The sequence below is a fragment of the Phaenicophaeus curvirostris genome, chromosome 21 (assembly GCF_032191515.1).
Source record: "Phaenicophaeus curvirostris isolate KB17595 chromosome 21, BPBGC_Pcur_1.0, whole genome shotgun sequence".
NCBI lineage: Eukaryota > Metazoa > Chordata > Aves > Cuculiformes > Cuculidae > Phaenicophaeus > Phaenicophaeus curvirostris.
The window spans coordinates 9267290-9294182 of NC_091412.1; the positions used below are offsets into that span (position 1 = coordinate 9267290).

Consider the following 26893-nt stretch of genomic DNA (forward strand, 5'->3'; position numbering starts at 1 on the left):
TCTTTGGGGCACTCCTGGACACCCTCAAACACCTCAGGACACCCCTGGACACCCTCAAACACCTTGGGACAGCCCTGACACCCTCAGACACCTTGGGACACCCCTGGGCACCCTCAGACACCTTGGGACAACCCTGAACACGCTCAGACACCCCTCAGACACCTTGGGACACCCCTGGACACCCTCAGACGCTTTGGGACACCCCTGGACACCCTCAGATGCTTTGGGACACCCCTGGACACCCTCAGACACCTTGGGACAGCCCTGAACACGCTCAGACACCTTGGGACAGCCCTGAACATGCTCAGACACCCCTCAGACACCTTGGGACACCCCTGGACACCCTCAGACGCTTTGGGACACCCCTGGACACCCTCAGACACTTTGGGACACCCCTGGACACCCCTCAGACACCTTGGGACACCTCTGGACACCCTCAGACCCCTCAGACACCTTGGGACACCCGTGGACACCCTCAGACGCTTTGGGACACCCCTGGACACCCTCAGACACCTTGGGACACCCCTGGGCACCCTCAGACACCCCTCAGACACCTTGGGACACCCCTGGGCACCCTCAGACACCTTGGGACACCCCTGGGCACCCTCAGACGCTTTGGGACATCCCTGGACACCCTCAGACACCTTGGGACACCCCTGGATACCCTCAGACGCTTTGGGACACCCTGGCCGCCCAGGACACGCCCGGCCTTGGCCCCCCGCCACCCCTCGGCCACCTTGCCCCTCCCCGTCCCGCGGCGGCAGCGCCCCCTGGTGGCGGCGGGCGGCGCATGGGGCGCGCGGCGGGCAGAGCGCGGCGGCCCCGGCGCGGCGGCGCGAGCCCCGCGGGCGGTCGGAGCCCTCGGGGCGGTCGGAGCCCTCGGGGCGGTCGGGCCGAGCCCCCCGGCGCCTTCGAGCTGGGGGCGCAGAGCGGGCGCTGGGCCGCGTTCCTGCAGCGGCACGGGCTGAGCGGCGAGGAGGCGGCGCGGCTGCTGCTGGACGCGTAGTGAGTACGGAGGGGCAGCGGCCCGCGCCGGGGGCCCCTCAGCACCGACCCCTCAGCACCGACCCCTCAGCACCGACCCCTCGCTGAGCGCCCGCCCCGCTCGGCACCCACACGGTCACCGGCCCCGCCGGCCCCGCTAATCACCGACCCCTTGACTATCACCGACCCCACTGATCACCGACCCCTTTCTTATCACCGACCCCACTGATCAATGATCCCTTTCTTATCACTGACCCCTTTACTATCACCAACCTCACTGATCACCTATCCCTTTCTTATCACCGATCCCTTTCTTATCACCAACCTCACTGATCACCTATCCCTTTCTTATCACTGATCCCTTTACTATCACCGACCCCACAGATCACTGATCCCTTTCTTATCACCAACCCCACAGATCACTGATCCCTTTCTTATCACCAACCCCACAGATCACTGATCCCTTTCTTATCACTGACCCCATTGATCACCAATCCCTTTCTTATCACCAACCCCATTGATCACCGATCCCTTTCTTATCACCAACCCCACTGATCACTGATCCCTTTCTTATCACCAATCCCTTTCTTATCACTGACCCCACTGATCACCGATCCCTTTCTTATCACTGATCCCTTTACTATCACCGACCCCACAGATCAGTGATCCCTTTCTTATCACCGACCCCACTGATCGCTGATCCCTTTCTCACTGACCCCACTGATCACTGATCCCATTCTTATCATCAACCCCACTGATCACCGATCCCTTTCTTATCACCAACCCCACTGATCACTGATCCCTTTCTTATCACTGACCCCTTTACTATCACCAACCCCACTGATCACTGATCGCTTTCTTATCACCGATCCCGTCCCCATCACCGACCCCATTCTCCACTGGCCCCGCTCATCACCGATCCCATTCTCATCACCGATCCCATTCTCATCACCAGCCCCATTCTCCACCAGTCCCGCTCATCACCGACCCCACATATGGTTTGACTCGATGATTTGATGGGTCTTTTCCAACCTGGTGATTCTGTGATTCTATATCACCAACCCCGCTCATCACTGACCCCGCTCATCATCGATCCCATTCTCATCCCCAATCCTGTTCATCACTAGCCTCGTTCTCCACCTCTGCCCTGTTGAATCCCTTCTAAAGGCAGAAATGCCACTTGTCCGCAAGCATTGGCTAAATGGCAAAAAAAAAAAAGGCTTTAACTTGGAAGGGGGAAAATTTAGAGTAGGCATTAGGAAGAAATTCTTTGTGATGAGGGTGGGGAGGCCCTGGACCAGGTTTCCCAGAGCAGTGGTGGCTGCCCCATCCCTGGAGGGGTTCAAGGCCAGGTTGGATGGGGCTTGGAGCAACCAGATCCAGTGGGAGATCTACCTGACCATGGCAGGGGTTAGAACTGGATGGGCTTTGAGGTCCCTTCTAACCCAAACCATTCTATGATTAGCAGGAGGATTTCCTTTAATTACAAACAAATCAGGGACATATCAGGGGAAAATGTAGTATTCAGCCTTGAAGTTGTCTTGCCCTCCCCCCCCCCAAAAGGTATGATCACAACACCTCTCTGTTGTTTCTCTCTCTCCAGTGAATACAGAGGTTTGGTCAAACACACAGGAGGCTGTCACTGCGGGGCCGTCCGCTTTGAGGTCTGGGCTTCAGCAGATCTGCATGTTTTTAACTGCAAGTGAGGTTTTTTTTTTGTTCCCTGTTCTCATAGATAAATAGAAGCTTGTATGCATTTCCAATCAATGCCTTAGAGCTAAAAGAAGATACAACTGTCGAACATCCTCTGTGCTGTTTCCATAGGCTATAGCCCTAACTGTGTCTTGATCCGATGTGGGATCAGTAATTCAGTAAATTCAAGTGCTGCCTCTTTGGGCAGGAATTACAGGTCTCACATCCACACTCAGGCAGGAAGTGTCAGGAGAGATCTAACAAGTACAGGTGCTCAGCCATCTGCTTTACGTTTGCTCTAAGCGCAGTGTGCAGAAAGCACATCAATCCATTTTTAACTTTGTCTTCTCTAACCATGTGTGCTTCAAATTACAACACTGTCTGATTTCCATAGTGATCCCCCTTTGCCTGCAATCTGCTTCTAGCTCACAGGTAAACTTCTGAACTTTACTTTCTTGCTCACAAGGTAGTCAACTTTGGCAAAATTGGCAAAGTCTGGTCTGAAAGGTTAAATTGATTTTTTAGGGCTAGAGTTTGTCCTTGTTATGTCTGTTGAAAGTTATCAGTGCAGAAAAAAAATGGCATAGAGTGTGTGGTGTAGGAGATTACCTTATCGATAACCGTGCAGGGCCAGTCTGTTCCATGGGTGTGCTTGGCCAAACACTACTCATACCACAAGGCTACTTTTGCTGCTGACCTCTGTGATGATAACCTCTTTTAGGAGCTGTTTTAGCTGTCAGTGGAATTTCTGTCATCAAGAGGTCCATGCTAGATCTGATTGCTGTACCACAACTTGTCTGCTGATTCTAGAAAGGTCTGCTTCTTCTTTTACAGTTGCAGCATTTGCACAAAGAAACAGAACAGACACTTCATTGTCCCAGCATCGCGTTTCAAGCTGCTGAAGGTAGAGTAAGAACGCAGTATGAGCACGGCCATGAACACAAGCAGTAGAATCCTGTGTTATCCTCAAAGTTGCAGGTGGCAGCCAGTTTTCTCTCCTAAGTTTGTCTAAGGCTGGTTGGGGGAAGTGGCTGAGTTTCATGTTGGCTGGTGTGGGCATGTTAGTGATGTTACTTAGTGAGCTGATGTTGGAGCTCTTGCAGTTCTCAGGCTTGACTGTTATGGGCACATGTATACAAACCACAGGGGTTCAGAAAAGGAGCATGAACCCTGTAGCTCAAGTAAAGACATGAAGGTGGTATAAATTCTACATTTCTTAGCTATAGACCCATAGAAAGAAAGTAATACATCTATTTATGTGGAAAACTGACATTGCTTTCCATTTGTTTAGGGTGCTGATAACTTGACAACATACACCTTCAACACACATCGTGCCCAGCACACGTTCTGCAAGACCTGCGGTGTACAGAGCTTTTATACTCCTCGTTCTAATCCAGATGGTTATGGTAGGTAGAAAGAGTAAGCTGTGGTAACCAAAGCTTAACCACCAGGCCAACCTTGGATGAAGACTCCATTGGATGCTAACAGTTAGCAGCACATCTTGAGAGTTTGTTCCCAAAGTACTAAACATCTGGAGCTGCAGTCTGAGCCTGTAGCTCACTCATAAACAACAGTCATGCCTACGACATCTGGGCTCCTGCAGGTTTCTTATCTGGGCCCCTCAGCCTTGCAGCAATGGCTGAACTGAGCAGTTACCATTCCCTGGGATGCCCCATCCACAGATTGGTGCAGGCACCTCCCACACTATAGCTGTGAAAATCAGTTTTCTGTGTACTCTGTCTTTCCTCAGGAATAGCTCCCCATTGTCTGGATGACGGCACCGTGCAGACCATTGTCACAGAGGATATCAATGGCAAGGAGTGGGAGAAGGCAGTGAAGGCGCATAAGACCATCAGAGACATGTCAAAACCCTGACACCACCTGCCAAGCAGCTGAACATGGGGCACTGCCACGGAACTGTAATCTGGGCTTTCCTGGGTGAGGGTCGGCAAAATCAATCTCTACATTATTGTTATCTGATCTCTGTTTCTTAAATAAATCTCTCTATGCTGCCTGTCCCATTCATTTGTGACTTTCAGTTTTACCTTTGTTCCATAAACCACTCCAGGGCTGCTGTTCTGGTACTTTGCCCTTAGCTGAGCTAAAGTTTATATCACAGTGAACAGAGCAAAGTACAAGGGAAAAAAATCTAATCTTTGCCTGTATGGATATTTCCTGTGTTTCAAGTCTGCCTTAGAATAATGTCCTATATGAATCAATCTCTTGCTTAGGATATAATAACACTTTTTTCTCCATTTACTTCAATGAGTTGACTGAGGATTTAAAGTTAAAGGGGATTTGAAAAAGTTTAGCAGGCTCAAGTTCAGTAAAGGACAGGCTCTCTGTATGCAAGAGAGGAGCCACTGAAGATACTCATGTGGCTGAATAATGTTTGGCTTAAGCCTGGACTTACTCGTGGTCTTAAGGCTGAGCAGATGTAGGCTTGGGCACTGACTCATGGCCAGGGAACAGAGTTCCACGCTGTCATACCCTCACAACAATGGGCACGAACCTCAGTACAGCCAGGAACTCGTTTGTTATCTCCAGGAGGAGGACACGCTCACAGCAACAGGTCAGGATCTGGCACTTAGGGCTCTGACCTTGACTATGTGATGACTAGTAGTGTAGGTCCAAGGAAAGGTGCCTCCTGCAGACGTCAGCCCATACGAATTAGTGCAAAGGCCTGCAGAAATGCTGAGTGTTGCTGACTTTGCTCTGTGATCCCACAGAAACCCAAATCACTAGTAAAATCTCTGCATAGGCTAAGAAATGAAACCACTGAAAGCTGCTTCACTTACCTTTAACATAAAGAGAGAGGATCTTTAACTCCTCCGTTTGTCTTATGTATAAGAGGAACAGCTTTTTAAACATCTCTTGCGACTTTTGTCTCCACACATGTTCTGTAAAAGACCTAGTTACAGTCTGGGTCTCTCGCAACTCATTCTTATGTCCTGATGACTCCTGTGAGTTGGCTTTGAGCCTCAGGTTCTGAAGCAAGAAGAAATGCTCGTATCATGAGGGACACTCTGAGAAGGTGGGGCCTGCAACACAATGTGTACGAAAGAAGCGGCAGGAGCAGCAAACATCAGTGCAGTTACAGAAATGTTTATGATTTCTGGTGTTTTATTCATAAGCTTTGGCTTTTTAAAGTTTTGACTGAATAAAACAGGTCTTGTGGTTCTGGTTTTCTATGCAGAGATACCATGATCTTCAAAAAGTTACTCCTGATATCTGGATTTTACAGAAGCAGTCCTTGCACCTACATTTTCTTGAGGAAAAAGTTTGTGCTGTATCTTCTCTAATGTGGAATACTCCTGCATTTGACTGCTTATTAGGTAAATCCAAATTTCTCATCCTATTTAAGCTTCTACAGTGAGAAAACAGAATGGCCTCAAAACCCCATTCTTCTCAATGTATCAGGCAGCGAGATATTCAGAAGGAAGTTCATATAGCTTGTTTTTTTTAGTCTTAATAATGTAACACAAAGAGAATCCTGTCCTCTTGAGCACATAACAGGTGAGTTTTCCTTAGTCCTCAGCCAGGCACAATCTTTTTTTGGCTCATTCTTTTACTCCTGTGGTTGTGAGCGATGCCTTTTTTACAAAAGGCGGAGAGAATTGATCACCATGTAACGTGAGAAAAGCATATAGAGGTGGCGAAACCAGAGGAGCTGGCTGCGATGACACCGCATGGCTTTCTGAAAGAAAAAACAATTGCAAAAGCATTACAAGAACCTTTCAGACCTAATATGAGGGCAATTTCCCAGGCCTCCTGTGAGGTTCACTGCCAGTTTATGGTACAGCCTGTTTTCAGTGAGCAGGGAAGAAGTAGTGGGAGGTAGAAGGCTGCCTACTCCGTGGGGCAAAAGGGCAGGGAGAAGCCTGTCTGCCCCTGTGTGGCTGGTGTTGGGCTGCCCTGGTGCTCAGAGGGTCCTGCTAGAAAGAACTTCACCAGCTGCAGATCAGTGCCGTGACAGTTTCTTTGTCAGATATAACTCCCCGTCCCTATGGGATCTCATGCCCGGCTGTACACATGCTGGGGAAGCAGAAACCTGATAGGTGTGCATCTGAGAACACTTTGCAAGCTGCTTCCGATCATACATTGCCAGCTGAAACTTAATCTATTTATAGTGCACCAGCTTAGAGAGGTCAGATTTCAGAAACATGAAACACCAGGGAATATAGCCACCTTTATCAGAGCAGTTTCCATACGTAAGCCTATCTTATAGCAGCCTCAAAAGCAGGAAAGTTTTGTAATTTGTGAATGAATGAGACTGTTCCCTGGCAAATATTTTTGTGCTATGGAAGGGGAGCTAATCAGATCCTGATATAGGGAACTGTGGACTAAATGTGTGAGATCTCATGCAGCTAAATAGTTCAAAAAATACACAGTAGAGAAGGGAACTTGTAAAGAGCTTTGGATCACAAGCTCACAAGCTGTCTCCATCTGTAGTTAGAGCTGTGATCCATTGGCATGCAGTCATTCTTTTACAGGCCACTCCCATGTTCAGAATATTATGCTGCATCCAGTCTCCTTTGACATATCTTACACCCTGGAAACAGGGTAAAACTCGGTGCTGTGACTATTGAAGATCTGTGAGCTGCAAATTGGCTCAGCCCTGCCCTGCTATCCACATGGCACATGGAGCAACCTGTCCTGTCCATTCATGTTTTACTGATCACTGGACACTGTTCACTTGTGACATTTACAATCCACGTATATAATTATTTAAGAAGTTCTCTGTGAGTATGATGCTTCTGCCTAAAGTCTTCACAGAGATAACGAGCTATTCAAATAGGTCAAAGCAGGTGCCACGCATCTCACCTTGGCTTGTTCAGTCTCCTCCTCTGTCAGTACGAAGAGTGCGTCTCTGGGCAGGAGGCAAGAAATCGGTACATCCAGGATGGAGATGTACTTCCGGAAGAGATTTACTGATTCAAGCACAAGCACACGGCACCCTGGACAGAGAAAAGGATGAATATTTGAAAACAACAGCACTCTGTAACGTGCCCATCTCTCCAGACTCAGGTCCCTGCAGGCCATGGGGACAAACAGAGAACCACTTCTACTCGTGCTCCCACCAGGATCTCTTTGTGCTAGTGGTCTATGACCACTTGCACTGGTTCTTTTTCTGTATGTGACTGGTGGAAAGCAAAGCTAGCTCTGAAAAACAGAGGGTTTGGGGAGATTTTTGCTTGTAATTTCAATTATTTCAAAGTTGTTAGACTCAAAGGGAAAAGCAAAGATGGTGCTCTGAATGCTGGCATTGTATCACATAATGGGAACCTAAACCAGCAGTCGCTGGTTCAGCAAGAAAAAGGAAATCTCCTCTTTCTACTCCAATTCTTAGCGACAGAAAAAATTATGTACAAGGTTCAGGAATGGCTGTAGCAAATATTAACTCAGGCAGGCAGTTATACTTTAATAGAGTTTCAGAATTCATTGTTCAGCTGTTTGTGAAGAAGCAGATGAAGGGAACACACATAAAGATTCTACTGCTGTGGAATTCTTGTTCTGTTCTAAAGAGACTCTTGAACTCTAGAGTTAATTGCTATTTTTTTACCATGGCTAAATTGTTTTCACTGATGAGCTCAGAGCTACTGCTGGTCCTGTTAAGAGGCTGTACCTCTCAAGGGAGCTGCTTTGAGATTTCTTAGGGCTTGGAAGCTGCTGTGATTATGCTCCACACTCCAGACATTGCACTGAAGTTCAACAGGAGAGGCCAAAGTCACAGTTTACACAGGTGGTCAGATTTGCAATTAGATTTGCAGTGAGATTTTCTTCAGTGTGCCCTTAAACAGTGAAATCTATACAAAGGAGACAAAGAACAATGCTCAGTTGCTACAAAGGTTGCCCAATGGGCCATTTTAGCGTGTGCAGCTTGTGCTCATGTCTGATACTGCTGAAGCTGTTGTGTCCTGAGCACAAAGCAAGCTGGTGGTGCTCAAATACCTCTTGGCCCTAAAAAGTAAGTAAGACTTGTGCCCTCCTAAGAGAAAGGATTCTGCAAGACAGGGGTAGAAGCAAACAAACTGCAGGCATGGGACAATCCTCCACAAATGCCCTCACCAGTGTTTGTGTCTCCTGCCTCTTCCCAGTGACGCTAACTCATCGCACTGCAAAGAAAGGCCTTGCTTTCATTCCAGCCAAAGCCTGCAGTGGCAGGACATGGCAGCCCTGGTGGACTCCTGCCAGTGCATCTCTAGGATCTTTCAATTCCCTTCTTTCTTCTCTCTCCTTCAAGAGACGGATGTACAATTTGTTCCAACTTTTCAGTAGCCTTTTCCACTCTCAAAAGCAAAACTCGTAGCTCCTCATTTCAGTGTCACAGAGGGCTCCGGGATCATGTTCCCCTTCCAGCTCTCTTTCTGCACTGATCCTGGGACATGACACCCCAGCAGGGTGGACAGAACACTCAAAGGAGTTATTTTCTCCTGCTGTTGGCAGCAACGGGCAGGGTTAGAGGCCTCAAGGGAGGTCACTGGTGCTGCCATCCAGACAAACGCTGACATGAGTCTGTGCTGTGCCAGGAACTGGAGGAAAAGCCCTCCTGAAACTCCTGGACACGAGCTGCAGCCCAGCCTGCCGGGAGATGGCAGTGTCTGCCAGGGCGAGGGAGCTGGGACTCAGCCCAGGCTGCCCGGGCCAGGATAACTCCTGGCACCCCTCTGCCTTGGACCCCTCCTGCCTGAGCCAGCCCCAGCCCTGGCACAGCCACCGTCGGGGCAGCAGCTGGACGATGCCATATGGAAGGACTCCCGCCGCCGAGGTCCTCACAGCCAGTCCCCTGGAAGAACGGGAATGTGGGCAGCTCTGTGACTCGTGTGGCCTGGGCCACTTGCCACCTGTGAGCCCGAGCCCTTCTCTCACTCACCGTCCACCTTGACAAGTGACAGAGCAGTCGCTCTTCAGCCACCGTAAGGTTTCAGCTTGTTATGAAAAAGGATGCTCTGCAGTGACAAGAGCTGCCGCTGCACGTGGCAGCGCTTACAGGTTCTTTTACTCCCATTGTGGGAGTTCTCTCTGCCCTTTGCAGGGGGGCTGGAACTAGATGATCTTTAAGGTCCTCTCCAATCCAAACTATTCTATGATTCTATTCTACGATTCTATGATTTCTTGTTTCAAAGTAGCAAACCTGGAAGCAAACTTGTGTGTGCCATGAGCAGGGCTATGGAGACGACCACTCTTCCCCCACTTCACTGAAGAGACCTTCTTGGGCCCAGTCTGCTTGGTCGACAGTTTCAGGATTTATACAGCGCCGAGCTAAGCCACAGCAGAGGAAAGGAACACATACGGATCTGCTTGCTCTTGTATTCCCACTGGACACTTGCTGGCTTTCCAGTGCTTACTGGGGAGGACAAGGCCGAGCCAGCACAGTGCAATGGGTCCTTCCTTCCCTGGATGGTTGTTAACCGACCCTGGCGATGCCACATCAATTCCTACTCGCAATGATGGGAAGAGAGTCCTGGTGCGAGGTTACCCACTTTATATTGTCCAATCTTTGACGCTCAGGCTGCTCTGTTAACGATATTTGCCCTGTCTTTGCTCATAATTTTTTCCCTAAGAGATACTATTTCATGCAGCAATTACATCTTTTTGTTCCCCAAAGCTCATGAGTCCCCTTCCCTGGAGGGGTTTAAGGGATGGGTGGATGAGGTGCTGAGGGGCATGGTTTAGTGTTTGATAGGAATGGTTGGACTCGATGATCCGGTGGGTCTCTTCCAACCTGGTGATTCTACGATTCTATGAAAACAACTGCAAGCAATTTCAGTATCGATCCATCTGACCTCCTGGGCCCCCATCGGTCAGATCAGGCAAAGCACTGGCCTTCAAACGAAGGGCACTGTAAGAGTCTTTTGTGTGAGTGATATGACAACCATCTCCACATGCTGACAGCAAAGGCTGCTCCGCATGGGAACGTGAGATGAAATGAAGCAGGGAAGGAATGTACAGTCCAGAGAGAGATGGAAAAGGGTTCAGAGAAACAGGCTGCTCCCTGCCAAGCAGGGTAAGAGGAGTGCTGCCATTGATAAGTCTACTCCTGTGACACCAGCAGGTGAAGCTTTTCAGAGCCTGTTGTGACTGTGACCTGGGCAGAATGGGATTAACAGTGTAATACAACCTCTCTAGGTTGGCAGAAAGGGCAAGATCAATATAGCCAGCGGATTAGGCCTAGAATAGAAGTGCATGAAGCTTCCAGCCTGTTCGGCTTGGCTTTCTACTTCCAAAGCACTTATGCAGCAAGTATGCCCAGAATGAAGAGATTATGAGCAGATCCCTGTGTGCTGAAGGCTTGCACCGCTCCTGACAGACGTTAGCACACCAATTCTTTCGGAAGAGTGCTGGTTATAGCTGGATGGGGCCAGCAGCAGGGCTGCTGTGTATCCAGCAGCTGTCCTGGCTTCTTGAAACAAGCCTATGTGCTTGTGCCTGGGCTGGAGAACTTGATTACAGATTATAAAAAGCCTGTTGTGTTTATGCTGGCTAAAGGCATTAGAAAGCAAAGCAGGATATTTAGGGTGCTCATTTGCACATCACTGAGGCAATGCAAGGCTTAGCTGGCTTTTGCATTTGCAGAGAGATTTTCTCTGGATTCCCTGATCACACGGGCTTACACAGCTTCACCCACAAATAGCTTCCTCTTACCAACAGGAGAGCAGCCCATTTCCATGGCCCGAACATGCCTTTCAGCTCTATCCAGACAGCCTCAGTCCCAGCATCATTCTTGTTTCATTAAGCCCCTCTGATGCACAGCCCTGCACGCCTGCCAGATCAAATTATAAATACTGGGAATTTCAATGAGACTGGAACTATATTTGGAAAGGCTCAGCGTAAGCAGCAGCATGGGAGCTCCCCGTTCCTTTGGTGTTTGTAGGTCATGTCAGATGTGATGTAATCAGAGCAGCAAGGCTTTCACATAGCTTCAGGAGTCTCTTGATGCTGCTAGAGAAATGGAAATGCTGTCTATACAGAAGTTTGCTTCAAACCCGAACCAATTTGAGATGCAGCCCATATTCAGGACCACAGAGTATCCAACAAACATAAGTGAACAGAACATGACGGTGGTTCAGTCTAGATGAAGCCTGACAACTCACAGTGACATCTACCACTGCAGTTCCTTGTTCTTTGTACTGAACGCAGCACACAGAGCACTTTGCTGCATCCCAAAGCTGAACAAAGAAAAGGTCCTAGGAAAGAGTTTGGCATTAATACTCATCCTTTCATAGATGGGGGAACTGAAGAGACTACAGTCACAACTCATTTAAAGGGCACCCTGCCATCTTGGCTCATGCTCTCTCCATCAGCTCTTGGCCTGCAACTTGCTGCTAGCAGGGAATTAAAACTGCTTTGCTGGGACACATTCAAACCCTACAACGATTTGGGCATTAGCATTAAAGAAACAAAGTCCAGATGACTGCTGAGGGAGCAGGAGGTTGGCTGGGTGGGCCTGATTGAGCCACGTTCTTATGCTCTGTCCATAGAGCTCACAGCTTTTTGCTTAAACTAGTTCCACAAATTTGTCCCCAAGTCAGGCACTGTTGGCTAGAGATAAGGGCTGGCAAACTACTCTGGGCCAGTGGCTAGAAGAGGGGGCAGGAGCAACCTGCTTCTGTACTTTGCTTCTGTCTTTTTCCCTGTTTGTACAGAGAGTCTCTCAGAGAAACTCGCTCATTTATAGGTGAAACGCTTTGTTGTGGCACTACAGATTTCAGATACCCTTTCCATAGTGACCACATTTTGATAGAAGCTTAGCTTGGTACGTGCAACCATTTTTGGTTGAGCTGGTGATGGTTTCTGATATCCTTGTCACAAAAAAAAAAAAAAAAGGCTTATAAGTAAGATATAACCAAAAACTCTGTGACAGAGCTGAAAGAACTGGAAATAGCACTCATATTTAAGTAAGATGGCAAGAGGCACAGGCCAGATACTGAATCACACCACTGAGACAAGGCAACACTGAAGGACAGAAAAGTGACTGTAGAGAAGCCTGAGCTGGTAAAAAACTGCAGAGAGATAAAAGGGCAAGGAAGAGTTCAGCTTCGGGTTTCATTTGCATTGCAAATAGAGGCGAGTTAGGCAGATGAAACCCTGGACAGAACATTCATGTGAAGGATTGCTTAATGCCTGCAGGGTCAGGGCTGAGTAACTTAATGTGACATACCTTCAGGTAACTTCTGCTGGGAATGCAGGGACCTGTGAATGAAGAGATACATAGGGGTAAACACGCAATGAAGTGACTCAAATCCTGATTTTACAGGTATAAACTCTATATGATGAACCAACTCTTTCCCTTAACACACACACACGCATACAGACACAGACACATTTACAATGCCTAATCTTATAATAAATTTCAGGAGCTGACAATGGCTGCCTATGTCAGGCAGTGGTAAGCCTCATTCCCCACACAATTCTGCCATTGCTTTCCTCCTCCTAGCTGCTGAGACACAGCACAAATAAGCTCCATAAATCCAGCTCACTCTCAAACTGCTCACATTGCACTAAGGGAAACTACAAGAGGCTGCCAAAGGCTTTTCACCTCTGAGAGCATCGGCTCTTTAAAGCCTCGTGCCTGCTGACCAGGGAGATTGCCTCAGTGGCAGCTCCTGGTCAGGGACCAGATGCTTTCTTTCTAACCCAAGCTGGTGCTGGGACATCTGAGAAGATGCTCTGAATTTCTGCTCACTAAGACTTTGATCCCTTCATGGCTTTGTCTTGGGAAGTCTCCATAGCAAAAATGCATCCCTTGGAAACAGACTGAGGGGACCAGAACAGGAGATGGTACTTCCATCAATAAAAGTAATCGAATGATCCTGATATGGTAAAGGCATCAGAGGGTATTAGCTTCAACTCCTTTTTAATTCTCTTGGTTTTTCTGCCCTAGCCTATGGTTCATGGCTTCAGAGCACTTATGCTCACATCACCATCTCCATCGCCTCCAGATCTGGCTCACAGCAGGGATGGGAAGCAGCAAGTCTCCAGCAGGTGGCACTCAGAGCTGTCCCACACCCAGAGAAAAAAAAATCCAAACAGTGGAACATTTGCCAAAAGGAGAAAGGAAATAAAAAAAGTTATTCAACCCTGTGTAATATTTAAAGAGATTATTATCATCTTATAGTGGTGTATTTAATGAAGGACAATGTGCCAGTTCATGTGTAAATCAACCAGCATAAAACATACATTATATGTAAACTGTTATGTTTCTCCAGTCACTTTCAAACAAGGATTATCCCTGGCTATTGATTAAGTTCAAGGAAAAGGATTAGCTACACAGGTGTAGACAAAATAGGAAGCACGGGGTAATGAATATCCAAAGCAATTCAAAGCAAAAATCAAGCCAGAAATGCAGGTCATGGCAGAACTCAAACAACAATCAGAAGACATGTGCCTTAAACAGCTTTTCCTGCCAATGGTCTCCTCTTCTCCAGAGCCAAAGATCTGCAAGCAATACCATTTCCTACTAAGCAACAGCCTTGTAATACTGACTTGGCCACCTTCTAACCCACTGCTCAAGTCCTACTGTTCTGACAAAGACTGTTAAATGTTGCCTTGTAAACATTACCACCAGTTTTCCAGGCAGGCAGGCAAGGGGAAAAAGGTTCCTATATCTCTGTTCACGTCTGCTCTGCTCTTCTGCCAGAGGTTTCTTCCCCCACAACGAGAATCTGGCCACCCAAAGAAGTGACTCAGCACTTGGTAAAGCTAGAGGAGTGAGAACGTTTTAAAACAAGCTTGGAGAGAGAAAGCAGTGAGTGGTTGTGTAATTTGGCTAAGTGAGTCCTACTGTCTGATCTGGGTGTGCTGCTCTGCCATAGAGGGGCCTTCAAAGCACCAACCAACAGCAAATTAAAGGATGTGAAGAGCTACTCCAGAAGTGAACTAATAATAACCATTCCCGGCCACTAGAAACAGAAGCAGGGAGAGATCTAGTTCATATGGAAATGTCTCAGCAGGAGCAGAGAGCATCTTCAGCAGAGAAGAAAAGTTTGATTCAGCAGCAAATTAAGGAGTTTGTGCTTATACAAAGGTCCAGGGAGACACAGACTGTATTTTGGTTACTGAAGGGTCCTCAAAGCTGCTGCCAAGCAGATCTGACACTGATCTGGAAGAAGAGGCATGAAGAAACTGATTCTCTCCTTATTCTTTTCTCCTGAGCCAAATGCTTCAGTACTCAGGAAGGCTCAGTGCGGAGCTATGGGAATGGGCTCCACCCAGCTGTAATGCTGCAGAGGAATTGCAGCCTCGCTCGTTTGGATTTCTCAGGCAAGAGACGGCAATGAACTGTGGCTGCAGAGAGAGAGAGGAAGAAACACAAAACTCTACCTCCACACATGTTCATAAAACTAGCTGAACCTCTCCCCAAAAAATCTTCTTGCTCCCATCTCCACCCTGCTGGCGCTGGCTCTGTGGGACACTTCCAAGTAGGGGAGAGGTTGCAGTTCTCTGTTGTTGCCATTTTGGGAATGTTATTTTACAGACTGGACTTGCTGTGGTTTGGGTGAAATGAAAGAGTCTGGCATAAAATCTCAAAAAGTCAAACACAAACAAGCTCTTTTTCGGGAGATTTTTCCATGTGGTTTTTTTCCAGAGAGACATTTTATAAATTCTTTTTAAACATGAAGTGATCTAAGGTGGTTCGTTCTCACCCACCCACCCAGTGCCAAGGTGGATGAGAGGGCACCTCTCACTGCACCCTCTTTATTACGCCAGTGGTCTGTTCAGATCCACATTTGAAGAAAAGTGAGACTCCTGCACAATAAATGACTTCAAAAGGCTGTGAGACATCTGAAGGCACCCACCATTTCTGCGCTGCAAGGACACAGCTTCTCCATCAAGGACCAGCTGCTTTGAAAGCTACTGTTGTCCGTAGCTCTCAGCTACATCTGCTCAGCAGAAACACTGAAATGGTCCAACAACTCTCATCCTGCAAACTTCAGGACTGAGCTAGCTTCCGAATTCCCTGTCTTGATTCAGTCATCCTCAAGGGAAGAAGCAGGCTAGCTCCTAAAAGGCACTGGCCACTGATTCTTCTCCATGATGGCAAGAAGGAACAAGTCAAGATGGAGCTGAAACATCAAGTCTTGGGGAACACAGAGCTCCTCTGGGCAGAAGCAGGACTGATGCCCTGGTGGGTGGATTACAATTTGAGTGATGTTCTGTTTAATGAGAAATTGTTCATTGAAATCGGTTACTTCACTCTCCAAATAATCTCCCATGCCAAAGGCAAAACCCCTTGCTGAACTGACTGTGTTGGCTGCTGCAGAGCACTGGGGAAATATAATTTTGAAGAGCGTGGCAAAGAATGGATATCTTAAAGATGCATTGGGGCTTCATTTAGGATCCTAACCTCTAATCTGCCCAATTAATCTGATGGAACAGATGTGAAAGAGGAAGAACAGCCAGTCTCCTAGGAATCACAGAGACATTAAAAGGATATACTTGCCAGATGTTCAATGTTTGCTATCTGGAATGCCTCCTCCCTAACAGGACTTTCTGGCTCCATTTCCATGCACCCTGAACTACACCACGTAGCAATATGCAGTCTGTAAAACACTACTCAGGCACTCTGTGCTCACGTGTATTGCAGTGGCAAAAGGTGGTTCTGCCAGTCAGAAAAAAAGGTGTTGATTCAGAGATCTTCCAGCTGACAGAGCTGCTCTGGGGCTCTGTGCTTTGGTCCCTGCACTGCCTGGGAGAAGAATGTGCAGTGTCACTGTTTCACTCGCACTGCTAGCATCCTAGTGATAATAGGAAGGATATTCCTTGAGGCTGTTGCTTTGAAAAAAAAAAACTTCTGTGCAGGGGAATCCCTGCAATGCTGGTGCCCTGTACTCAACTTTATCCCACCGGCTCTCACCGGTATCATGGACAGGCACTGGGATGAATAAACTTAGTCAAATTAAGGAAGGAGGGAGCAGGAGCGAAGAGATAAAATATAATATAAGACCACGTACTCAGGTATGGGATATATACCAGGCATGAGGCAGAGTCTCAAAGGAGACACAGAGGAGAACAATTCTGCCCTGACCTTATGGGGCAGTCTGGGTGCAATCACAACCATCTCTCTTTAAGTTCCTCCAGGGAAGTTTAAGACCCAGTAAAACAAAACACCAAAAGTGAGCTGGACTGTCAAAGGACAAGCAGAAACATAAAATAATGGAACCTGTTATTTCTTCAACTCACTTCTTTATTTTAGAAGGAACCTAAGACTCCAGCAAGGAGCTAAACAATCCCAAACAAACACAGCAGTGACACAGGAAATCCTTCTCCAAGACAGAGCAAATAATAAGTTTTGAAAAGAGGATTTTCTGGGAAAAGGGAAGGGGAACACAAACCAGCACTCTGCTTTCAAAACATAAATGAGATGCCACTCCTTTGAAACGCACAGGCTACAGCTGCTTAAAAGGAGTGGAGATCAGAGTCCCATTTTAGCCCCACACTGTAAGAAGGCATCAAATAAAATGGTAAATGGGGTATCATTCGCTATCATCAAGCTGATGACCCAAAACCCAGCGTCCTCTCTGCTCAACACATCCTTTAAGACCTGGCCTTGGAAATTCAATACAAGCAGAACCGTGCATTGTAGAAATGTAATGGAGTTGGTGGCTTTTGAGAACTGTGCCATTGAGTCTGTGGGATTTGGCTGGACAATGCGCTGTTCATTGTTTCGATATACTGATTTGAAACTGGCATTTAATCAATCCTCCTCTTTCAGGGAGCCTCAGCGCAGCCCTTCTGCACAATGCTATGTCCCGCGGCATTCATAAATAGGGCATTCAACAGCCAGGCTGTGACATGGACGTGCACCAGGCACTGCAGGCACTCAAGCTGCATCATAAGCAACTCAAGAGTGATAAAGCATTAAGCTCCCAAAAATGACCTCTGCGCAGTCTTGTTTACACCCTAACACTGAGTTGGAGACTGCTAAGAAACATCCTGCAGGACCATGAGGTGTTTTTCCAAATGGGATTGATGAGAATAGGCTCAGCTAATGATTCTTTGATGTAGCTTTTTATATGGCATCATTGATACAAGTTTTATGGATGCAGTTGCTATAACAACATAATGTACGGTGGTTAAATATAGCAGCTCCTATTTTCCACACAGTTTGCTCTGCCTTAAGTAGACAAGGACTATTCTCTTCTGTTCTAGTTGGGCTGAAATGGATTCGATAGCTCATTGATGAAGAGAAGTGGTACAGTCCTTCCTTCCCTTCACAAAGACCATTCCTCTCCACCCCAAGCAAACAAACAAAAACCCAACAGCCCCCTGTTTGCCAGTCTACTGCGCAGAAGGGCTTGTTTAAAATCAAAATGCACACTGACTCATGCAGAACTAAACCACCTCAATATTACACGTGATCTCAGCGCAAACACTGTCATTCTGAAGTGCAAGAAAGAGAGGCTGTCTAATATTCCTGTCACATAGTATTTACCATGCTCATTACTGCAGTGCCTAGACTGGCCAAATGCTGAGGGGGACTGAAGTGACGTTGATGTCACTCAAGACCTGCTCTTCCTTGGGGAATGCATGGACAGGACCCAGCCTCTCTTAGCCACAGAGAAAGCTCCTATTTTGGTGGATGAGAGAATGATGCTGCCAAATCAAGGTGATGGGGAAAGAAGCAGAGCTACAGAAGATTGTTTCCAATCCTCCCTTCTTTGCTACACTGGGATTTTCTTGGTTTTGGGTTGGGCCTTTTTCTCCGTCTGGAAGCCAGAACAGAAATACTCCCAGGAGAGATGGAAATCAAACAGCAATTTGTGTTCCTCTCCCTTCTTGTTTTTTTCTTATTTTTCCCTTGCAGAAGAACAAACACACCCTCAAACCTTGACATTTCACAATTCCTCCCAGATCTGAAGCCTGGATACATAGCAGCAGCTGGAGTCCCTGCAAGCTGTCAGGAGGAAGGTTGCTGCAAAGGGAAGGGCACATTTCTTCTGTATAAATCCTGCTCTTTTGAACATAACCTCTGTTCCAGACACTAGAAATATTTACGCCCCTAGCAAACAATAATGAGCATCTGCTCGACTATGACCATTTCCTGAACTGTTTTGTTCTTTGAAGCTGTTCAATAATTTGCACCTCCCGAAGAGAGGAGCTGTGGGATGGGTCACACGGCCTCTTCTACCTCTGCTCTTGCAGAAAGTAATCTCTTAGGTAGGGGGTGCAAGTCCATCACCCACAGACCGGGAGCAAGCAAAAGAACTGAGGATTACTGCACCAGCCCACTGCTTAACCTTTCACTTGCAACAGCAGAGGCAGAACCCTGCAGACCTTGTTTAAAGACAGTTAATAAATACATTGCACAGGATCCTGGGAGGGGAGAGTTCATTTGCCTTTCTCTTACTGTGTTGCGCTGGGGCCCCAGGGGCAGCACCCGCTGCTTTGCAAAGCCCTGCTGCCAGGGAGCTACGTGAGAAGCCTCAGCACATGCTCCCAGCGCTGCCTGTGCTGGCCAGTACACAAGACCTCATCAGGGCACTGAAAATCAGGAGTGATACAGTCACGCTCTACTTCCTCCATGACACAAACTGAAAAATAATGAGGGCAAGCAAGCCACTAAAAATAAACTTAACCTTACCGTGGCCACAGCGTCAGTCCTGCCACATGCAGATGACTGGGCCACGACGCTTATTTCTGCTGATTCAGGATTGGAAGAGAGACAAGACACAAGCCAGCCTTTAGTTAATGAGAGCTGCTTATAGCCCAGTCTCCCTATCAACATGGATTTCACCAGCCCAGAACAACATCCTGCTGTAGGCTAAGGACTAATGCAAAGGTCTGAGTTCAATGGGCTTGCAGATAATCAATACTTCCTAGTAACCTACTCCGAGATGAGAAGCAGGTTTATATCAGCATGGCACACACAGGAAACCTGAAGTGTGAAGGTGGGTCAGGTGATTTCTGCACAGCCACAAAGTGAGACAAGAGTAGAGCTGGGATCACTTTTTTTCCTTAACCTTCTCGTATGTAATTCAGCTGCCAGGTTGTTAGCCCTGTATCTCTCTGGGATGTACAGGGACACCTAACAATCTGCCCTCCACTCCCATCTGCAGGGCCATATGGCAATCGACTGAGCAAACACTGAGGTGCAGGCAGCTGGAAGCTCTCTAGTCCCTCTGTGCCAATGCTGTGAGCATCGGTCATCAACCTCTGTTCCTCACTCGCTCCCCAAATAACGTTGGGCAGGAAAGCATCTCTCAGCTTAGACCAAACAAACACAGTTTGCTTTAACTCCACCCCCTTTCCTTCTGTTAGGATATTTCTGAAGTTGCTGGGAAAAGCCACGATCCCCTCTAACACCGAATTCCAGCCATCAGATAGCATCAAAGACTTTCAGCATCTTCCCAGAGGAGCTTGGCAGGTCACAGTACAGGGTCTGTGGCACTGCAGCTTTCTCTAGGTAAGTGAGAAATCACTGTGATGTTGTTAGCAAGGAGAGCCAAAGAGTTATTTGAATTGCACAGATGATTCAGAAAACAAATGGGTGCTAAAAATACACGATACACTTGCAAAGAGTTCTTCTCATGCCTGGGAAAGGCAGAAGCAGCGCTGGGGGAGAGCTCTCTAGGACACAACGAGGTCTCAATAAGCAGATGGTTAAAATAAAATACAGGAGCTGTCTTGCCAGCAAAATTCAGGTGATTTTAATACAACCTACCTTTTTATAGCAACCTCCCCACATCGCAGCACAGAGACAGAGTTTCTCAGAAACTGGTGAAGGATCAGAACAGTTTACTTAAGGGAGAGTGGTAAACAGAGACAGCTACAGTGAAAGTGCAACATCCTTGGGCCACGGAGGTAAATTTAGGTACCCAAATAGGGTGGCAACAACCTCTGGAATGATGGTGCAGAACTTTCCAAAATCCAACTGCTACCAACTCAGGCACCAGCTATTCACACACTCCCCTCAAACCAGAAGTGCAAAGCGATCTGTGCTATATTTCAGTGGGATTAAGGACAGGAAGAGCAAAGAGGGCCCAGTGAAAGGGAGACTGGCATAGCACAAGCAGATGGAACAATAAAGGATGCTGTTGGTCATTTACAGAGCTGTGAGAGTTTCTCCAAACAGTCCTGTGTCCCACAGCCTGGCACTCGGTTATATCAGTGAAGTTAATACTGCTCTTGGCTCAAGCTGTTAGTTCTCTGCACAGTCACTCTGTAACACTACAGTGAGGCATTCAATGAAGCACGCTGAATACTGTACCTTAAAGCAGTGTACAGAGAGATGTGGTTAGCATGGCCACTCACTCCTCCCGCATCAAAGGTTACCACCTGCAACAAAACCACAGAACTATAATCATTCTGAAGAAGGAGACTGAGCAGTTACCAACTCTGACATCTAACACAGCACCGTCCCAGCCCATTGTATCTAAAGAGATGGTTTTGTGTTGCACAATGAGGCCTTGTGTGTGAACTCATGCTACAGAAACACAACTAAACAAACAGGACGCTCTGGAACTAGATGACACCACAGTTTAACAGGTTCACCAACCGAAAGATGACAAATACAGTGTTCCCGCTGGCAGGATGCGCTTGGTACTTATTGCCAGGTCAAAAGGTGACTTGCAGAGTGATCTGTTGCAAACCTATTCCTGACACAAGAGGTCCAGTTCAGTGAATCATTCTCGCCTGGATCTGAGAACATACTAGAATGCCTGCGGATTACAGGATGAAACTGTAGTTTGTTGTACCATGAATCAACACATACTGTTTTAACAAGAGCAAACCAACCATGTATTACTGTCCTGGTTGTAATGGGGCTTCATCAAAGGAAAATACAGTGGTAAAATAACCTGATATAAGAATCAGCCTTTCAAGAATCATCTGACTGCAATTCTTGTACAACCAAGTCAGGCTTTTCACTGAATGAGATCTTATTGTTTATTGCTTCTCTGCAGGAGAAATGAGAACATCATAATGCAGAATTAATGTGTGAACATGGCACTAACAGGTCACTGTCCAAAGCACAAAAAACCCTTGGCTCTGTGCCCTCAGACCCATCAATGCTGTGTCAGGGGAAGCAGCATCCTAAGGGCTCACTCTGCACAGCGCTGTGAAGGGGGGACTTAGTGGCTCCTGCTTCCATCCTAGAAGACAACCAGCAGCACCAAGCGTAGAGCAGACAGAGTACGTGTGCTGGTAGCCATTCCAGGTGGTGAAGATGACAGACCTTAGTCTGAAGTCAGGTTTTTGCTCTGGGAGATGCCAGGCAGCAGAGCTCTTCATAGCTCCCTTCTTTATGACCAGGAAGACATCATAACCTCCCCACAGTTCAATCAAAGCTTCCTTGCCAGCTTTTTCTCTCTTCGGGGAAGGAAATGCTAGTGCCCTGCTTACTCACTACAGCTCCCTTCTCAAAATCTACTTTACATGCAGAGCCTGAAGCACTGGATTAAAGATCAAGGGAAGATCAAAAGCCACCCTGCCTGCCCTGCAACTTGCTACTCCACCCTGCAACAGGGGAGGCCCTCTCAAACTCTGGGATATTGCGCAAAGAGCAAGAGGAAACACAAAGACAGTGATAAGAAATACTTCATAACCCACAAACTCCAGACAAGCCTGCTTATAAACCCACTGGCCCAGTACAGGTCCACAGTTGCACCTTCTGCTTTGCCTAGTGGTTGTAACAATGCTGCCAAGCAGAGGAGTTATTCCCTTCTGGCAGAAGTACTACGACCCAGTTCGGTTTGGTTCAGGTACAAAGAAGCATTTTCCCATCAAGCTCTGTTTTAGAAAGAGAAAAATGATGTCTTTGGCTTTGGCTGCATTTGCTGTACACCAGCATTATCTGAGAGGCTCTCGGCAGGGACCGGCCTGGTGCTAAGCACTCCCTAAGGAGATCAGCGTTCTGAGTGGCTCATCTGGGAAAAACATTAAATTCTGTGCAGCTCAGGGAACCAGGATAGCACCCCGCGTCTTACAGATAAGAGAAAATATGCTCTGAAGTCACTCCTACCTAGAGTGGCACTTTCCTAAGATGAGAACATGTCCTGCTCACTGCAGGAAGAATAAATTCCTGTGCAGGTGAATAAGAGTGCAAGTCTTTTTAAGGGCTGGACTTTACTAAACCTTTTTATTAAACAGGAACAGAGGGTTTGTCGTTACTGCCGGGTCATTTATTTTCATGCAATCTGTACAAACATAACATTTTAAGCCTCCTACCCTGCTGTGAAATGTGGTTTAAATTAGCCAATGGGCTCTAAAATCTTTTGAGCGACATGTGCACACGCGTATAAATACCACTGCATTATTCCTGTTTCCTAAAGAAACCAAGCTAAAACCCCCAGGCAAGCCAAAACATACATTTTCCCTTCTATGGAGGGCAGGAGAAAATAAACCAGAAGAATGACATAAGAGACCATAGTAAGCAGACTAAATAAGCTAATCATTATTTTGACAAAAGTGGCTCAGGCCGTGGTGGGAGCACAAGGCTGGGTGAGGAAATACTCAACATGGAATGTTCAGAAACACCTTTAGAGTTTTTTCCACTCCACATCTGTTTTGAAACCAGAGCTGCTGTTTTCAGTGCTGTCGGGCTTACGTAACGTCTGAACTCGCTGAAGAGACTGCATGAAGTTAATTTTCAACTGATGCTGTCTAATTTACTTTTAGGACATTTGCACCTAAATTGCAAGTCTCTTCAAACACACAAATTCATAAGTAAAAATTCCCAAGGTACCTGCACACTGACCTGGCATTCACTTTATCTACAGAGAGACCACCTGGGAAATTTTGGCTCTTCAGATTCAGATCCCCCCAGCACACAGGCTGGCTCTGACACGGTGGTGATGTCCCACCTCTCCGTCCGCAGCTTCTGGGTCTGGTGGCTAAACAGGGCCTGACTCCACAACATCACCGCGGAGCTCATGACTTAAAGCAGGCTGCAATCACATGTAAATACATTCCTCTGGCTTCAGGGATTCATTTCACTGATAACAGATCTGAATTTCTCTCTCACATGCTGAAGACATTTTCACACGGGAGCATTTGCTTCTTCCGCACAGTGCGGCTGGATGGTGCGCTTGCTTTTAACCATAACCTGAACCAGGCTGATGATGAAATCACACAAACAATCTGGGCAGGATGAAAAAACCTGAACATCCTGAAACCGTCTGGGTTAAAAACAGGATCAGCCAGTCCTGGGAGCAAAAGGCTGGGATAGGAAATGTACTTGATGTGGAAATTATTGCTCAATGAAATCTTTAGGGCAAGAGGGAGTTCCCTCCTCACACCTGTTCTGAAATGGGAGCCGCTGCCACTGGTGTCACTGGGTTTTCTTCTGGGTGACCTTGGTATTCAGGAAATGGAGCTTTCACTAGTGGAAGCCTGAGCAACAGCCAAAACAAACAGGTCCAGAAATCCCTTCCGGAGTGGGGAGAGCACAGAGGAAATTACTCAATTACTAGCAGAAGAGAAAACTCCTGAGAGGTCTGGAGTCCGTTCTCCCTTTACACACCACATGCATGGGAGGAAAAAAGCACTCAGAGCTGTGGGTCTCCCTCATTCATTCTGGCATCATCTCGTGCCTCAAACACATCACATGTGCTCAAGTAGACTGGTGGGGAGACAAAGATCCCTCTGAGGGACTTTGTTGCCTCCTCTAGCAAACTCCACACGCTGCACTCCATATCTCGTGTTCCGCAGAAGCATTTAAAATCCTCTACAAACATCACACATCCAAATGCTCCCTAATTTCAGGAGGGCGTGGAGGCCGAGATCCAACATGAGAGCTGAACTCACCTTCTCAAATATAAGCTCCAACTGGAACGCCATTTATAGAAGGCTCTGGCTTTCTAGGCTGATTTGGAGCTGACCCAAGACAATCAGACTCTTCCACAAACAGTTGTATGGAAGATGTTTCCATCAATCCGCAGCGGAAAGCAGCTTGTAAGAATGTGGCATTGCCGAATTCTGGTCTTGGCACAGCATCTGCCCCAAATACAGTCTGAATGCCACTTCCTAGCTCTGCTATCGTCAGACCTGAGATACCCAAGGGTAGGATTTCATAATCTAGAGTTTGCCTGGGACTCACACAATACTGTGTAACTTATCTTTTACATATTGAATACTTCGTAATCTGGATCAAGACAGACTAGCCTTGGCTGCCTCACCCAGCAACACTGGCTTTTGCTTATAAATCCAGCAGGCAGGAAATCATTCCCAGAGTCTATACATTAGTTTTGGCTTGAAGTACACCAACCGTTAATTTCTGTGTCTGCACCATTTAATGTAGAGCTTGGATGAAATACGTCCCTGTAGCTCTCAAATAGATTGAGTTACTCATGGACTTCCAGGGCAATTGAGGAAATGAGTAACTATGCAATGGAACAAAACTATGCAGAACACGGTGTGACTCCTTGACTTGCAATCTTTCCTTTTGGACATGTTGGAATTGCAGCCTGTTTCTCCGCTGCCAGATGACACACATGTTCTCTAAATAAAAGATACCATTGTCTGTGCTATGACTACAGGAGAATTGGGGCAAGTTTTCCCACTGGGATAGCTAAAACAATAGTCTCCCAATCATGGTAACTCCATTGAATTAGCTTGTTGGGTGTGAAACCCTGTTAGTTTAGGTTTTGACAAGGCTCTTTAACATGTTAATTTGAACATTACAGAAAAACACACTTTCAAGGCAAGGTCACTGTCTCAGGACAGCAGAGATTCTCCAAGATCAGCTAATAGATAGCAAGCTTTGAAGTTTTAAAACAGCAGAATGCTGGACAAAGACAATCAGGCACTTGGCAAACTAGGTCTGCTCCTAAATGAAAGCTATTATAGCAAACATCTGAGACCTGTGTGATTACTTGGGACATTGGTTTACAGAGCAGTTTATTATCAGCCTCCTGCTTCAGTGGCCTTTGGCACTGATGATGTGTTGTGCTACAGTAATTTGTCCCCCCTGCTGCCCCGGGAAGTGCTGACGGGATGCGCTGGGCCCTGCGCAGTGTCCCTCATTACTGCAGCTGCACCCAACACCCACGGCACAGCAGGGATCGTACTAGTGATTGTGCTTTGAAAACCCCACACTTGATTTTTTAGATCACGCTATGTTAGTGGCAGACTCCTGCCTCCTCCAACACAAACAGCTTGAGTTTAATTTCCTCTGAGGCAAAGATCGAACCCTTTCCAACCATCTAGAGGAGTTCTAATGTTTTCAGATTCTCTACTGGGATTCTGGTGCACTTGTCCCCATGCCCGTGAGAGTCACAAACATGCAATACAGATCCTCTTGTGTTATGAGCTTTCAGATTAGATTAAAACCTATCTTTTCATGAGGCCAAAAGGCACAAAAGAGTCCATGAAAACTGCAATTGTCTCTGTGCACTGCAGTGAATTTCATGGAAAATTAGCCTCAGAATCAATACAACGTTGGATGCATGATGCTAGTTTTTGTGCTTATGGGGCTTCTGTGCTACAGGAGATGTGGTTTCTTGTTTTATGAATCACTGAAAGGCTTTATGAGTTTTGTGATGTTGCTGTTTATCAGTGTGTGACAGTGACATGACTGATCACAGCAAGGTTCAACAGAAATGAACAGAATACAACCTCTTCCATGCTCAGGCCCTTATTCCTTTTCTGTGGGAAAACACACCCCATACCAGCACTAGGAAATCTCAGTTTAATATTCTTTGATCCCAACCTATAACACTGCTAATCTAGCTCTCTAACATACGCCTGCCAGTATTCTTTTAATCTAAGCCTAAACATAAGCCTAAATCCCTCTCTTCATCAATGAAATCTCGCAATAGGGGCAAAAAAGTTGCTTTAAAATGTAGAAAATATCTGACAACTCAGTGAAGAAAAATTCCTCCACTATTCATTTCTCACTGGGAAGTAATGACATCTCCAAAGAGGAAAGACACTTTCAAACCACACCATCATCCTTTTCTGTATATTCCAGTGGAGCAATTCTGTTAGTTCTGAACTCCTAGCAGGTTTCTTAAGGGTTTGAAAAAGGATTCAAACGACCATGTCTTGCTTGTCAAGACACAGGAGCTGTTGTGTGCAAACACTGTGTCATTTTAGACCTGAAATTCAGCTCAGCTTATTCAGAAGGTCTTTTACTCTGCTGGACTCCTCTAGTAGTTCCTTGGATGATTAAGTGTGCTTTCTCCCTCTCCCAGGCTATTTCATAGAGATTCAAGGAGAAAAATCCTAATTTTAAAGAATTCAAAGAAAGCTTTCAGAGGGAAGGAAAAAGTCTAGA

General features: G+C 46.8%; 2 protein-coding genes across 2 annotated transcripts in view; one reads left to right on the forward strand and one right to left on the reverse strand.

The window, feature by feature from the left end:
- The first annotated feature begins 790 nt into the window (after positions 1-790).
- On the forward strand, positions 791-4701 carry CENPV (centromere protein V). The gene is made up of 5 exons (XM_069874063.1): positions 791-1005; positions 2588-2686; positions 3511-3580; positions 3968-4082; positions 4427-4701. Exons 1-5 carry the CDS (start codon positions 791-793, stop codon positions 4549-4551), a joined length of 624 nt encoding a protein of 207 aa, XP_069730164.1. The 3' UTR covers positions 4552-4701.
- A 1078-nt stretch (positions 4702-5779) lies between these two features.
- PIGL (phosphatidylinositol glycan anchor biosynthesis class L) overlaps positions 5780-26893 on the reverse strand; it is a 55094-nt gene continuing 33980 nt past the window's right edge. Inside the window, exons 4-7 of the mRNA XM_069874366.1 lie at positions 20888-20955; positions 12839-12870; positions 7501-7634; positions 5780-6373 (exon numbers count right to left, since the gene is read on the reverse strand). Of these exons, the coding sequence (XP_069730467.1) occupies positions 6275-6373; positions 7501-7634; positions 12839-12870; positions 20888-20955 (333 nt within the window). The 3' untranslated portion in view covers positions 5780-6274. The remainder of the gene's footprint in view (positions 6374-7500; positions 7635-12838; positions 12871-20887; positions 20956-26893) is intronic.